This window comes from Grampus griseus (assembly GCF_964374135.1).
Source record: "Grampus griseus genome assembly, chromosome: 6".
Classification (NCBI taxonomy): Eukaryota; Metazoa; Chordata; class Mammalia; order Artiodactyla; family Delphinidae; genus Grampus; species Grampus griseus.
Genome location: NC_139000.1, coordinates 27,232,001 through 27,248,380, shown reverse-complemented (window position 1 = coordinate 27,248,380; position 16,380 = coordinate 27,232,001). Strand labels below are relative to the sequence as shown.

General features: G+C 35.3%; 1 protein-coding gene across 3 annotated transcripts in view; it reads left to right on the top strand.

Annotated features, from left to right (window-relative positions):
* FSD1L (fibronectin type III and SPRY domain containing 1 like) overlaps positions 1–16,380 on the top strand; it is a 70,299-nt gene that overhangs the window by 15,404 nt on the left and 38,515 nt on the right. For 2 of the 3 annotated variants that reach the window (XM_082655974.1, XM_082655972.1), the window contains exons 3-5: positions 234–365; positions 8,006–8,107; positions 16,040–16,062. In XM_082655974.1, coding sequence (XP_082512100.1) covers positions 234–365; positions 8,006–8,107; positions 16,040–16,062 — 257 coding nt within the window. Of the gene's footprint in view, positions 1–233; positions 366–8,005; positions 8,108–16,039; positions 16,063–16,380 lie in introns of those variants that run through there. The other variant, XM_082655973.1, reaches the window with a different exon arrangement.

Genomic DNA, 16,380 nt, shown 5'->3' with positions numbered 1-16,380 from the left:
ATAAAAGGCTACTTAACTCATAGCATTGCTGAAGTAGAACTATCAGCATTAGCAGCCAGCTTCTTGGATTTATCTGTTTTTAAAGGTGTATGTCAAATATTAGAATTTTAATTATTTTATGTTATGAGGCTGATATTAGATTCATAATATGAATCTATTCTTTGGTAAGTACTATATCTTTTAGTTTTTTAATGTTTGACAGCTCTTAAGTAAAATCTTTGTTTATTAAACAGGAAAATTCTTCTAACATACTTTCAGAGTTAGATGAAGAATTTGATAGTTTATACTCCATATTGGATGAGGTAAAAGAAAGTATGATTAACAGTATCAAGCAGGAACAAGCTCGTAAATCACAGGAGTTACAGGTGAGATCGTGCAACTATTTAAATATGAATTTTAATCTGTATAATGCTTGATTTATTGAAAGCAAAAATTAGTGAATTTTTTGTATAACTGTACTGATATCTTGTAGAAGAATGATTCTTAACTTTGTCTTGGTCATAGATATCGTTTTTTAAAAATTGTGATAAAAAACCTAAGATTCACCATCTTAACCATTTTTATATGAACAGTAGTATTAACTATATTCACATTGTTGTGTAACAGATCTCTAGGACTTTTTCATCTTGCAGGACTGAAACTCTGTACTCATTGAACAACGCCCCATTTGCCCTTTGCCCCCACTGCCTGGCAACCACCATTGTATTGTCTACTCTAGATATCTCATATAAGTGGAATCATACAGTATTTGTCCCTTTGTGACTGGCTTATTTCACTCAGCATAATGTCTTCAAAGTTCATCCATCTTGTAGCATGTGTCAGGATTTCCTTCTTTTTATGGCTGAATAATAGTCCATTGCATGTATTTACCACATTTTCTTTATGTGGTATGTCCATTTATCTGTCTATGGACATTTGGGCTGCTTCTGTCTCTTGGCTGTAGTGAGTAATGCTGCAGTATACATGGGTGTATATTGAAATTTTGATGGTGATTGCATTGAATTTGTAGATTGCTTTTGGTACTATGGTTGTTTTAACAATATTGTCTTCCAATCCATGACCATAGGATGTCTTTCCATTTATCTGTGTCTTTAATTTCTTTCAGCAGTGTTATGTAGTGTTCAGTGAATAGGTCTTTTGCCTCCTTGGTTAAATTTACTGCAAAGTATTTCATTCTTTTTGTTGTTGTTGTTGTTGTTGCGGTACGCGGGCCTCTCACTGTTGTGGCCTCTCCCGTTGCGGAGCACAGGCTCCGGACGCGCAGGCTCAGCGGCCATGGCTCACGGGCCCAGCCGCTCCGCGGCATGTGGGATCTTCCCGGACCTGGGCACGAACCCGTGTCCCCTGCTTCGGCAGGCGGACTCTCAACCACTGCGCCACCAGGGAAGCCCCTAGTTATTCTGTTTTTTGCTACTGTAAGTAGCTCCATGTTGTACAAGTATTTTGTATTTTTGTGGACATCTCTGATGATTTCATCAAGATTAAACAACATTTTTCGTGTTCTTTATACTGCCATATTGTCTCCCAAAATGGTTGTATTCCTTTACCCTCCATGAACAAGATGCAAAAACGATCTTTTCACTGCTGGGTAAGGATATATATATATATTTTTAATTTCTACCAACTAAATGGAGGGAGGAAAGCATGTTATTATTTGAAGTTCCTTCGTTATTAGGTTGAATATTTTAACATGCTTCTTGATATTTTTGCCATTCATGAATTATCTTTTATGTTCTTTCCCTTTTTTGGTATTGGTATGCTTGACTTGTTGATTTTATTTATTTATTTTTTCCAAATTTTGAATTTTATTTTATTTTTTATACAGCAGATTCTTATTAGTTATCTATTTTATATATATTAGTGTATATATGTCAATCCCAATCTCCCAGTTCATCCCATCACCACCACCACCACTACCCCCCCCTTTCCCCCCTTGGTTGTCCATGTGTTTGTTCTCTACATCTGTGTCTTGCACACCCGTTCATCTGTACCATTTTTCTAGATTCCACATATATGCGTTAATAGATGATATTTGTTTTTCTCTTTCTGACTTACTTCACTCTGTATGACAGTCTCTAGGTCCATCCACGTCTCTACAAATGACCCAATTTCGTTCCTTTTTATGGCTAATATTCCACTGTATATATGTACCACATCTTCTTTTATCCGTTCATCTGTAGATGAACACTTAGGTTGCTTCCACGACCTGGCTATTGTAAATAGTGCTGCAGTGAGCATTGGGGTGCATGTGTCTTTTTGAATTATGGTTTTCTCTGGGTACATGCCCAGTAGTGGGATTGCTGGGTCTTATGGTAGTTCTATTTTTAGCTTTTTAACGACCCTCCATACTGTTCTCCATAGTGGCTGTATCAATTTACATTCCCACCAACAGTGCAACAGGGTTCCCTTTTCTCCACACCCTCTCCAGCATTTGTTGTTTGTAGATTTTCTGATGATGCCCATTCTAACTGGTGTGAGGTGATACCTCATTGTAGTTTTGATTTGCGTTTCTCTAATAATTAGTGATGTTGAGCAGCTTTGCATGTGCCTCTTGGCCATCTGTATGTCTTCTTTGGAGAAATGTCTACTTAGGTCTTCTGCCCATTTTTTGATTGGGTTTGTTTTTTTAATATTGAGCTGCATGAGCTGTTTATATATATTTTGGAGATTAATCCTTTGTCGGTTGATTCATTTGCAAATATTTTCTCCCATTCTGAGGGTTGTCTTTTCATCGTGTTTATAGTTTCCTTTGCTATGCAAAAGCTTTTAAGTTTCATTAGGTCCCTAAATGGGATTGTTTTCTTAATTTCCTTTTTGGATTGTTCATTGTTCATATATATAAATGCAACAGATTTTTGTGTGCTGATTTTGGTCACAGATGTCTTTGAGAATCTGAAAGCTATGGAAGAATACAAATGTTCTCTTTTAATTACAAACATGCTGTACACACACAATTTCCCAGTATTAAATACCCTTTCAAGTCTGTCCATTCTTCCCAGGTTGAGATTTGTTGTTTATATTTAGGAGGTGGGAGTTGTACTGCAGTTGAACAACGTGGGTTTGAACTGTGAGAGTCCGCTTATACACTGATATTTTTCAGTAGTAAACACTACAGTACCATACGGTCTGTGGTTGGTTGAATCGTGGATGCAGAAGAACCACAGATATGGAGGGTCAACTCTAAGTTATATATGGATTAACCCCCCCGTTGTTCAAGAGCCAACTGTACTTAAATCATTTAAAGGTAATTAGTTTAGTCATAAAGTATCCATAAATTTCAATAAATAAGAAATTCATTCATTTAAAAAAGCAAGATTGGAGAATAAAGGAAAACTCAGCATCTTCTGAAGATCTCACCCATGGCTCATCCTGTGGAGATTTCTGTTCTGTCTTGGGCCCAAATCCTTCTTCATAGCACCAGTTTGGAATACCCTTTAAGCGTTCAGTTGCTTAATCTCTAACCTTCCCTTCTCCCTCCCCATACTTTTTCTCTGTCAGAGCAGCTCTAATTATCTTCATTGTATTCACCAGACACCATTTCTGTCAGCCTGGCCTATACCACATATTAAATTTGCTACCAAAATGGCCATGAGTCATATTTTTTCTCCTACATTTTCCTCTTCCCATCAAGTGACAAATCTCATGCATATTGAATGTACATTATCAATTTTTATCTGCCACCTTTAACCATCCCTGAAGTGAGTGATGCTCCAGTGCTGCTGCTATTATTTTTCTTCTCTCTTACCTGGAAGTTTCAGATACCTGGTTGGTGCCTTGTTTTGTTGGCATCTTCTTTCTGCTTAACTGTGCATGCAGTTTATTTTTCTGGCATTGTTAATAGGGAAGCTAGGAGCAGCCAATAGACACAGTTTTAAAAACTTGCAATTGGGGAGTTCCCTAGTGGCTTAGTGGTTAGTATTCCAGGCTTTCACTGCCATGGCCTGGGTTCAATCCCTGGCCGGGGCATTGAGATCCTGCAAGCCATGCTGCGTGGCCAAAAAATAAAACAAAACAAAACACAAAACCTTGCAATTAGCTAAATAAAATTGAACTGTTAATACCCTTCATTAGTGTAGAAATTTTTCCAAGGAGGAAAAATACTTTCTCCTTGTCCCATATTATTCACCTATCTTATTATATTGCTAGGTTTTAAATAATGGCAGTTGACTAGCTTCTCTTAGGTCCTTTTCTCTACTTTTCCCTTTCTTCCTCTCCTCAAAATTCACATACACTGGAAACAAAGCTCATATGATAATAGCTTTAGAAATGCATTATTAGACATTGAAGTCATAATTATCATTGGATTTTTAAAAATTATTTTATCATCTTCATTATGTCCTGTTATGCTTATACTAAAGATAGAGTCACAAAAGAATTTGAAAAACCTTGGAATGTTCCACCTCTTTAATGTTCAAAATTCATATTTGAGAAGCTACTTTAATAATTCATGGGGAAGTCAGTGATAATATTTGATTGCCAGTATCAAGATTTTATGCACTCATTCAGTAAAATTTGAGTTACGGCTATGCTGGATTTAGAGTTAGTAGTAGTGAGCAAAACAGTTTCTGCCCTTATGCATTTCACATTCTCATGGAGGGTAATTTGCAAGAAATGCAAGAGAAAGGAAAATCAAATCCTTTTGCCAAAGAGATTAGAATTTATAAGAATAAGCAAAAATGTCTGTAAGATATAACCGATTTAAGAATAATGTTAATGTAAACACTGTACAGCTGTATGTAATGCAGAGTGATCATGAAGGGAATTGAGTTCAGGAACAATTAGAAACCGATTTGAAGCACTTTGAGGGAGGGAAAAGCTTACTTAATAAAGGGAAGAGAGGGTATTCCAGGTAAGAGGCAGTTCAGTTGTTAAGATAATCAAAGATTAAAAGTCTAGAAGAGTCTTAGAATCATCTTTAAGTCAAGTCACTGCTGATTTGGAGGAGAGATCTAATATTCATGTCATGGCATGTGGATTTTGATATTTAGGTGTGCTGTCCTTAAGTCAAGATGTTTGAGATTTTTCAGAATTAGGTAATCTTTATCCATTGTGGATTTTTGGTTTAAAATATGTCCTTAGACTTCTAGAAGAAGTGTGACATTTTCATATCAGAACTTACTTTCTGGCAGCCCTATACAGAGCTAGGTATATGTGTGTACACGTAAAATCTATAGTGCTCATCTTACAACAGGCTACATTTATTGCTCTTGTAAACTATTGAATGTATATTTCTAGTTATTGGCTAAATTTCCAGGAGTGAATAATTGGGTCATATAAATTTATTTAACCTTTTTTTCTCATGGAGTCTTAGATGAACTTTGTCCACTTTGGGTTTTGTGACTTTTAATTAAAATGATAATGAACATAATTATTATTTTTGCAACTGATCTGATTCGTGGAAGTCTTCCATGCAAACTGCATTTGGGCTCTTTTTAAATGAGATGATGTTACTCTCATTTTTTGATCAAGTATTCTATCAAATTCATCATTAGCTGTTGAATATTGATGGGGGATTCAAAATGTTGCAGAAAATGAGAGAAACAGAGTTCTAAATACTCTTTGGAAGTGGTGACTGCAGAGATGTTAGCACCATCTTTTCTTATCATCACTACAGATCTTCATTTTTTATAGTGATTCCATTTTTTCCATCCTTTTATTATCCTCAGTACTTGATTCTTAGTACTTGACTTTTCTTCTCAGTGGCACAAAAACTTTCACAGTTTTTTTAATGTATTTTTAAAAATAAATTTATTTATTTATATTTATTTTTGGCTACACTGTGTCTTCGTTGCTGTGCGTGGGCTTTCTCTAGTTGAGGTGAGCAGGGGCTACTCTTCGTTGCAGTGTGTGGGTTTCTCATTGTGGTGTCTTCTCTTGTTACGGAGCACAGGCTCTAGGCACGTGGGCTTCAGTAGTTGCAGCACACAGGCTTAGTAGTTGTGGCTCACGGGCTCTGGAGTGCAGGCTCAGTAGTTGTGGCTCACGGGCTTAGTTGCTCCATGGCATGTGGAATCTTCCTGGACCAGGGCTCGAACCCGTGTCCCATGCATTGGCAGGCGGATTCTTAACCACTGCGCCACCAGGGAAGCCCCTTTCACAGTATTTTAATAGAAATGGTGATCTAGGGGAGAGCACGGGATATTGAGGGGACAGTAGGTTGTAAAATAAGACTCTAAGTTATTGAGATGTAAGCTTAGTGAACATAACTTCATTCTTCAGGATGTTCTTGTGTTATGGTTCAAAGGAAAACCTATGGTGGTCTCAAACCATAACGCTTTCTTGGGGTAGTTTAAAAACCAAGTATTAAAAAGAATCACAACTTGGCTACTGATGCCATTTCTTTCTTTATTTGGAGTTAATAGAGCATCTCTGTTCTTTCTTTGGGTTCACAAAGTCAATAGCATGTTGTTTTTATTAAGGTATTTTAATAATTCCTCTGAATAACTAAGTGCTCTTTAAGTTGTAATCCTTTGTTCTCTCTTTTTTTTTGCTTTTCCTCTTGACTTGAAAGCAAATTTACAGCATTTTCTTAGAATAAGATATATTTTTTTCCAACTTTGACTTCAGATTTTTTTTTTTTTACTTTAGTAGTTCCTTGAGATATATTCTTTATTCTTCTTGGTATTTTTTTTTATGGTACGCGGGCCTCTCACTGTTGTGGCCTCTCCCGCTGCGGAGCACGGGCTCCGGACGTACAGGCTCAGCGGCCATGGCTCACAGGCCCAGCTGCTCCATGGCATGTGGGATCTTCCCGGACCGGGGCATGAACCCGTGTCCCCTGCATCGGCAGGTGGACTCTCAACCACTGCGCCACCAGGGAAGCCCTCTTCTTGGTATTTTTTACTTTTATACTACATTGACTTACTCTGCCCTAGTGATCCTGTATGGACCATTTATACCTACCATCTTATTCTCAGTGATTTTGCTTTTATAAAGCTCTATTTCAAATGCTGGTTTGTTAATTCTTTGAAACTCATAAGACGCTTACTCATAGGAAGAGCAGTATTTTTATGAAATTGTAGTTAGGTTCTTAGAATGACACATGAAAACCAATTCTAATCCAAACTATGACTGAACTATTCTACTTTTCCAAAGTAAAACAGGGCACATCAGAAACCAATAAAACCAAATGTAGTTTATCTTTAGTTTGTATTGGAAGGGAAAATTAAGTAGATTTGAATATGGAATAGATATTAATAAATATTCTGAAGAAGAATCTTGGATACATTTAAAAGCTTAGAAATGGGTCAGTTTCTTTGTTTAAAGGTATCACTAACAGTATTTTCACATAACTGGGCTTAGTTTTAAATCTACAAATGATAATGTGAGAGAAGCGGGGAGGGGAGGGGAGAGAAAGAACTGAATAGGAAAGATTGTGTTAGGTGAAATAAACACATTACTATAACAGAGCGTATCACTGTAACAGTTACCATTTTTTGTTCCTGTTTGATTTTTTTGAAATCTAGGCACTTCCTATGTTATCCAGTTTTGGAAACTGTAAATTAGCATTTATAGGAGTATGTATTACTTGAGTAATGTGATAAGTGGAGTACTAAGATTGTGCTCAACTGAATGTACCTGTAACTTGATTCATGAACTTTAGCTTAATTACATATCATCAAGAAATTTTGTCTTCATTATAGAGGATGTTGCCTGCAGATGGATTATTTTGATATTTTACTTTAAATTTTCTGACTACCTGATTGAGAAGAATCTTTAAATAAATTTGACCCCAACCATTTATAATTGCTTTGTTTTCTTTTTTGTTTTTAAATGATGAGTATATCTTTATCTGTATGCAATTAAGCTGTTCTGGACAAATTATGGACAGTTTAAGATAATTAAATATATATGACTAGTGATTACCTTGCTTCAGTACCTCTCTAAAATGTTTGTTCAATTATTGCTATTAAGATTGTAACGCTCATTGTAACAGTATATATTTAAGATTCTGATGACAATAGGAAATTCTATTTTAATGATTTTTTGTTATTATTATTTTTAGAGTCAGCTTAGTCAATGTAATAATGCCCTGGAGAACTCAGAAGAACTACTAGAATTTGCAACAAGGTCATTAGATATAAAGGAACCTGAAGAATTTTCAAAGGTACCAAAAAACCAACCAAAAAAATGAGACTAATCCACTTAAAAAGGAAAGTTTTGTTTAAAAGAAAGTGGTGTTTTCCCATTTGATTTTGGATTCATTCAGTCATTTCTGATACTAGAAAAGGCTTGGCAGTTCTTGTTAAGTAAAATGCTAGCTGTTCATTTATTCCAAAGCATATACTTTGTGTGTCATTGGGGTCACGAACAAATTAATTATTTGTTTAATGCTCAGTTCAGATGAATGACGTTACTCTTTTTTTCAGTTACTTCCCCCTTGGTCATTTATTTTAAAGGTACTTGTATACTTTAGCTGAGTCATACCTTTGTTATAAACATTTTATAACTAAGGAAAGAAGATTGATATTGCTATTAACATTCATAAAAATCTAAGTTGGTGTACCTTTCAATGAGCTGATTGGGAAAACATCATGACTTGATGCATATGAAAGCATTGTGAAACTTACTAAATTTGTTATTAAATGTCCCAGTGTTCAGCTTAAGTAATTGTTTGAATGCTTTATTAAAATATGAAAATGTAGGTCCCTAAGGGGTATATTTGGTGTGAAGATACAAATAGTAGAGCAAGAAGACTGCTAATGTTTTAACCTAGATCCTGGTGTTTAAGAGATACTGAATTCTAGATTCTTATTCTTATTTTAAGTAGAGTCATTTTTAAATGATTACCAATTTATCAAATCATTTGATATAGAATAAGTATGTAGACTATATAGAAAATGGCATGAAAGAGTATGAAATAAAGCTATATAATTAGTAAAATATATACTGTGAAGTAGTCTTATCAAGATAAGATATTTGAGTTTGATATTTTCTTGGTCTTTGTGGACTGTGTAGTGAGCTGCTTGAAAGGTAGCTTTATAATCCATGTGTGCCTACCAGTGATTTCATTTTATGATTTTTCTATGAACTTGAGGGTAGAAGAAACTTCCTTGAGAAGATAACATTTGCTGACTTAAATCCCTGCATCTTGAACATGAACTTTAAAAATTAATTCCTTTTGACTAAATGAATGGAAATTTCTTTTGCTGTAAACGAGTTAACCAATTAATTCTTGAATTTGGATGTCGGTTGTAAGAAAATTCATCTTTGCACTTTGTAGGACTTATTATATAAAGGAATTATGAGGGAATAGTATCATACTTTAAATTATTCTAAAAGTATAGATATGTCACCTATTCAGAGGGCATTTATGTGATAACCTCAAATATCTGGAACATAGCAAAAAAAAACCATGCAGAAAGCAAAAGATGTCTGAGTCAGCAGAATCAGTGTCTCACAGTTCGTGAGTGGCAGTTAATATCTTCTGTTCATGATAGTGTCTCAGAATCTGTTGACTATTAATATGTACATGGTACTACTAAGTTTTTAGGTTTTTTTCCTTTTTGTTTCCTGGTTGTCAACAGATTCCCCTTCTAGTGAAGTAGGGCAGCTGTTAATGACAGGCATAATCATAGCAGCAAGAATTAACAGCTGAGCACCTGAGAGCGGAAGAAGACAGGAAAACTATAAAATGTGGACATAGTACTCAAAAATAGCTTGAATCCAGTTGAATTTAAATAGGACCTGATGCTTGGAAAAATTGATAAAAGTTTGTTTCTCCCAAGTTTCTCTTTCCATTGACATTTTCAGAGTCCTTTCTTCTTCCTCTCAAAAGATTCTGTTCTCTCTTTCTCTCTCCTTTGTTCTTTCCAGCTTTGTTAAAATGTGTTTCCAGTATACTGTAAATTGGAAAGGTTCTGATAAAATAAATCACCTTGTGGTTTAAATATATTTTCTTCATGTGCCACTTTGCTTCTTATCTTACTATTTTGGTCTGGTCTTCCAGCATTTTGCAGTACTGCCTAGTAGCTTGATCCCTTTGGAGATGTGTTGAAACGAATTATTTGTCAGTGTTTCCTAGCCAGAAATCTGAGTTTATTGTTCAAGAAAAATGCTTAACTGAGAGTTACTTGCAATTATTTTCTTAGTATATCCAAATAGTATCCAGATTATGGTTTGATTCCAAGTCAAAAACTAAATGTACTTTCCTAACCAGCTGCATGGACTCCAGGCTTGCCTCAGATACCTAACTGCTGACAGAGTAGGGAAAGATGACTTGGAAGATTAATTATTGGACTCGGAGTATGTTGTTAGATATTTGGAAACAATTCTTTTAATGTATATTATTTGCAAATATCTCATATTAAAGTGATTAGAGCAGATTAATATGAATAACTCATGGGGACAAAAAATATTGTAGGCTGAAATCTAGGCCATGAGTCCTTTTAGACTTCATTATCTTCAAAAAGAGTATTTTAAATACTAATATTTAAGTGATCATGTTGCAGTACATCAGCATGAGAATTGAACACAAAGCTATGTTAATTATTTACCAGCATTAGACAGTCTGAAAGTGAACAAGTAAAAATAGCACAAATGGAAAAGGATTTTAGAACAAATTTTCACTAATTTTTTTTAACTGTTAGGAGTTTGGTTGATAGTAAATATATGCAGAAAGATCACCAGCAAATGAGTTCTGGATCATTAGCTTTATTTCTGGTTGAACAAGTAGCCAAAGCCCCAGCAGACTTGGTTTTTCTGCTAATAACTGGCTTGCAGAACACTGCATGGATCCCTTAGCAAAATTAATATTCCTACCAACTCTCCCTCTCCTCCGAATTTAGAACTTGAATTTTACCTATGAAAAGAGCTGAGTTTATGGGACATTTTCCAAGTCAATATAACTAACCAGCCACTTCATCCCAACCTTGCCACACGTAACTCAGTTGTCAGACAAGGAGGGAGGGAATGGTTACCTGCCCACAGGTGCTTACACTGGAGAAAAAAGTACAGAATAAGGTGAAAGGGAAACAGTCTTCTAGATTAGATCACAGATGAAAAGGGAGAAAGGATTTTGTGTATTTCCAACTTCTGACTCACAGTAACTCACCATTAGAATATTATTCAGCAGGTGTCAATCTCTGACCACTGGAAGGAGCAAATAAGGAGAGGGGTGGAAGCTCACTCAGTATTTTCAAGGGAGCAGAGGTAGTACTGGCAGAAACTCCTTCTGTGGCTGCAGTCAGGAATTCTGGGAGAGGAGAGGACCACCAACAAAAGCATGAAGGGAATTCCCTGGCGGTCCAGTGGTTAGGACTCTGTGCTTCCACTTCACGGGGCACGGGTTCGATCCCTAGTCGGGGAACTAAGATCCTGCAAGCTGCTTGGTGTGGCCAAAAAAAAAAAAGCATGAATGTTTCAGTTATGAAGGCAGTTTAAAAACAAGTCTAAATATTTAAGAATAGCTCAAACTATAACTTTTCACCTTTACTTCATTTGTAGGTGTTTATGTCTTACAGAAATGCAGTCTCCTATTATATAAATGTACTTAGTCATAGAGTACAGATGTATGTGGTACTGTATTCCATGGTTTTTTTTTTGGGGGGGGGGGGTACGTGGGCTTCTCACTGTTGTGGCCTCTCCCGCTGCGGAGCACAGGCTCCGGACGTGCAGGCTTAGTGGCCATGGCTTACGGGCCCAGCCGCTCCGCGGCATGTGGGATCTTCCTGGACCGGGGCACCAACCCATGTCCCCTGCATCGGCAGGCAGACTCTCAACCACTGCGCCACCAGGGAAGCCCTGTATTCCATGTTTATTTCAAGTTATTTACTAGGGTTTTGTGAAGAAGACTTTTAAATGATCATGTTTTTGGAAAAATAGTGCTTTTTATAAACATAAATATATGTATAGGAAATATAAAACTTCTAATGTTTGGAATCAACCAGTATGCAGTAGTTTTTTTTGAAATCTAGTATTTTTTGCCTAAGGGAAAATTGCACTTTGAAACAGTCTCTTATTTACTCTCTCTGACTGAGTCCCCTCCATTTCCCAAGTTAATCCTTAATATGGTATTTTTGGGGTGAAGGTAGAAGTCTTAGTAATATATTGTAAAAAGTATTAAATATTTGCCCCCTAGTCATTTTCAGATTGTCTGAAAGAAACATTGCAAAATTATCTGTCCCAAATCTAACAGGATAATCTGAAGTATGAAACAATGTGAACATATAGACATAACTTGAAAAGTTTCCTCAATGTTGCGTGGCATTCACGTTTTTACTAGGAACTCTATTGGACTTTACTGCAAATCAAAATCAAGATAAATCTTCTCCTGAAAATATGACATCTAGCCTTTGTTACATTCATTGTTTTGACAATGTTAGTATATTTTTCTCTCAGCAGTTATCATTCAGAAACAGATATATTCTTATTTTTGTTGCTGTTTCAGTGCTCTGATTTTAACTAACTTTTCCCTTGCTACCTTTCTCTATTTCAGCCTGTATTTTGGAGAATTAGATTGTTAAAATGTTTAATTTATTTTAGATAATTTAAAAAAGTCATTATCTACACATAAGACGGTTTAGGATGGAGTTTAGGGTTCAAAGATATCATTGTGCTCATCATTTTATAGATGAGATAATTGAGTCCTAAAAGAGTTAAGTGACTTGCTGGTTAATGTGATGGGCTGAAACTCAGAGCTCTTAAAACTTGGTCTAATGCTCCTTATTTTTAAAAAGTTAAAAAATTTCTGCTGATTGGGAAGAAATTTGGAAATCTCAAATTTTGTTCTGTTTGGGTAAATGATTCATTAAGTACAGTAAGCAAGGTCTAAAACTTCTTTATTATTCCTATTTTAATTGTGTTTAGGAAACACTATGTAATTAGCTCCTCCATATATGGAACTATTTTAGAGTACTTTGCTTCTAATGTCTTTCTATAAAAGGAGAAAAATGAAGATATTAAGAAGAAATATAGAAACAATAAGATCTTAATCTTCAGAGGGCTGAAATAAATTCATGGAGGAAAGTAGTTTCTATATCTGCTCATTGCAGATTGGGAAAAGATCTGGTTTAAATACTTTATATTTAATTGGTAGTGATAAAAAACCATTTGTGATTACTTCTCCATTATTATTACAGTTTTATTTAAGGAAGTTTGGTCTCAGGTGACAGATTCACATAACTGGTAAAATAAAGGGTCAGAATTGTAGGATTTATTTTAAATAACATTTGAGAGGTGGAGGAAGGGAACCTCAGAGAGAGAGAGAAAGGAGCCATCTCTGATGATAAGAGAGAGAAATGAATTGTTGGCAAACAGGATTTCAGTAGAATATTGAAATCGAAATAGTGATTGAAATTGAAAATAGTGATGTTGAGCAAAGTAATATGACAAATGTTTCTTGAAGGCTTTCCAATAGTGTACACTGTCATAACCTAAAAATCTAAGTATTCACTGAGACCTCTTCATAATTCACAAAGTGGTATTATGTAGATACAAATAAATGTATTGGAGACAGAGCAGTGGTAAATCCTGGGATCAGGTGGTACTCATTAAGTAGAGATGTTTAATTGACAAAAATGCATCACTCTTGGAACTGAAACTTAGAGGAATCAAGCAATATATTAATGTATATCTTTTGGATAGCTTTCTGCTTTGGGAGAAGAAATTCCAGGAAAAAAGTAAACAATCTATTTTCCAATTTAAGACATTTCTTGAAGTTGGGCCCTTATATTGAAATACCTGCATAATTTGAGACTTTCTATCCTTTTCTCATTGCACAGTATAACTTCTTCAACCTCTTCTGCATTTATACAGTGTATATACTATAAAATTTGAACCTAAATGAAAGAGGAACCATGGAGGGTCTCCAGTTTTACCAACTGGGTGTATTTATATATATAAATACATGGGATACATATATAAATACATGGGAACAATTTTTCCTAGATTATCTGGCTTTTCATCTATTTTCTGGTTTGTCATGAACAGCCTAGTATATTAAACAATAACATGGAAGCTTTACATGCGTGTGTACATGTGCACACTTGCACACAGATGCACTAAAAAAAGGCACCTTACTAAATTAATACTAGACACAAAATTGAATCATTATGGTCAGTTTTAAAAACAGTAATGGTCTTTATATTGTTGGGTTATTTGGGAGTAACTGGTAAGTAACATTCCTTTAACCAAGTTCTAAACCAATTGGGAAATAAGACAAAACAATAAAGTTGATAAGAGGCCAAATAAAATGATATTGGAGAATTTGGCTTATATCAATGGGCACACTTCCTAATATTGAATCCTAGAAGTAGACAGACTTACCCCACCCAGGGATGTAAGTACAGGGCTACCTCAGGTCTTTGTGTGTGAGGGGAGCCTGTTTCAATGAAACTTGCTGAATAGAGGGAAAGAACCGAATATAGAATATATGTTCTCTGTGGGCAAGCAAGCTGCCAGAAAGAGGGAAAGGTGCTGAGCTACTTATTTCTAGTTTGTCCTTCCAAACTCATAATCAGATTAAGTCATATCATCTTCCCAGGAGAAAATGAGGGAATAGAGAGCAAGGCTAGTGGCACTTTTCTCCATGTGTAAAGAAACATCAAGTGCAGAGTTGAGTCTCCTCTTCCCCTCCTTTCACACTTGTATAAAAATCTTTGGTTATAATTCTAGCTATAATGACAATAATTTTTAAAAAATCAGTGTAATTAACTTTTTAAAGGTAAATTCGACATACAATATTAGTTTCTGATGTATATGTAATTGACTTTTCTTAACATTTCTTATTCCTAGTACCAAAGTAGGTACTTTGTACTTTTATGTATGACTCATGGCACGTATTATAGATGCCACAGAATTGGGTTGTTTGCTGTAGTATCTGGAGCTTGGAATGCGTCTTTAGAAGCATTAAGGACCAAATAGAATGATTAGTATACAAGGTCATGGAGTTGATTATGATAGTGCTGGGATGTGCTCATTTTCTAAATCTCAATTCTGTTCTTTTTGTGTAGACAGGTATGCAGACCAGAATATTTTAGGATGGGTATAAAAATGACCAATACCAAGTAAGAACAATATTAGAACTGAAGAAGAGAGACAACAGAAACATTGCTGAATACATCTAATTAATGTTCAATTAAATTTAGTAGTTATTAAATCTTACTATGTGCCGAGCTTTATGCTAGACACTGGGATTAGAATATCAAGCATAATAGCCATGTGTTGTTAATTATGATGGTCAGGGTGGGGAAAAAACCTTTTGTTGGACCTATTATATGGTATGTAAATTTAAAGGGGACAGCAGTTTCTGCATGTATTTTTCATCAATTTTCTGTGACATACAGCACTGAGTAATAGCTGTGCCCTCTTCCTAAACTTGTGCTAGCATTCTCAAAAAAAAAAAAAAGATAGCTTAAGTAGCGTAGGTTTAAGTTGGCAGCTTCTCTGAAGTCATCTGAGGGAAAGACCCTATTGCTAGAAGTGTTTCTTTGGTTTCTCCTTGTCTGAATTTTTGCCATTACGACTTCATTTTTTTGGGTAAAGGATTGTAGAACTGCAGCCTAGTTTTATATGTTAGCAGGCAAGCTCTCAGAATACAAAGTCCTTGCCCAGTGAAGGCAAGTAGAGAAAACTTGGAAGAACCATTTATGAAGTGGTGAAAGAGATCTCTGAAGAAAAATTGAAGAGCAGATTTGAAATGTATAAGAAAACCATCAGAATGCATAGAAATGTGTGCCCCATGAAGGAGGTTGATTGTTCTAGTTGAAGAGTGTCAGACTGAATGAAAGTGGAGGTGTGTGTTGATAATCTTAAGGTAAGAAAAAACATTTATAGTCATCTGGAATTAGTTTGAAGTGTTAAATTTTCCTCCTTATTTTAAGGTGATTTATATCGGGACTGGATTTCCAACTATAGTTCTAACATCACATTATGCAAGCTGATGTGAACTGTACAGATTTCTTGTAATTTATGTTTTGATGAATATGAACTAATCTATTTCAGGGTTTTTAATCCTAACTTTTCTTGCATGTCACTGCCATTGAAACTTGCATGAAAAGCACTAACTGCCTTCTTTCTCTTCTCCCTGATTTGCTCCAAGGCTGCCAGACAGATCAAGGATAGGTATGGTATAAAACCTACGTTTTTATTTAAGTATCAACAGTGAAGTCAGAAATGAAATTCAAGAAGTTTCTTATTAGAATCTCGTTAGTTAAAATAAATACACCTAATGGCGAAGTGCAAAAAAAAAGAGAAAAAGTCTTCTGCATATATTCCGGAATAAACAGTATATCAGAAAGATTTTTAAAAAACATAGTTATTGACAATTATGTACTTCCAAAAGAATTTCATTTCTGGTATAATATAGTTTTAGTACAGTTCTTAATTAGCTATGCTAGTAGATGGGGAACCATTTTGAATAATTAAAAACATATATATTCC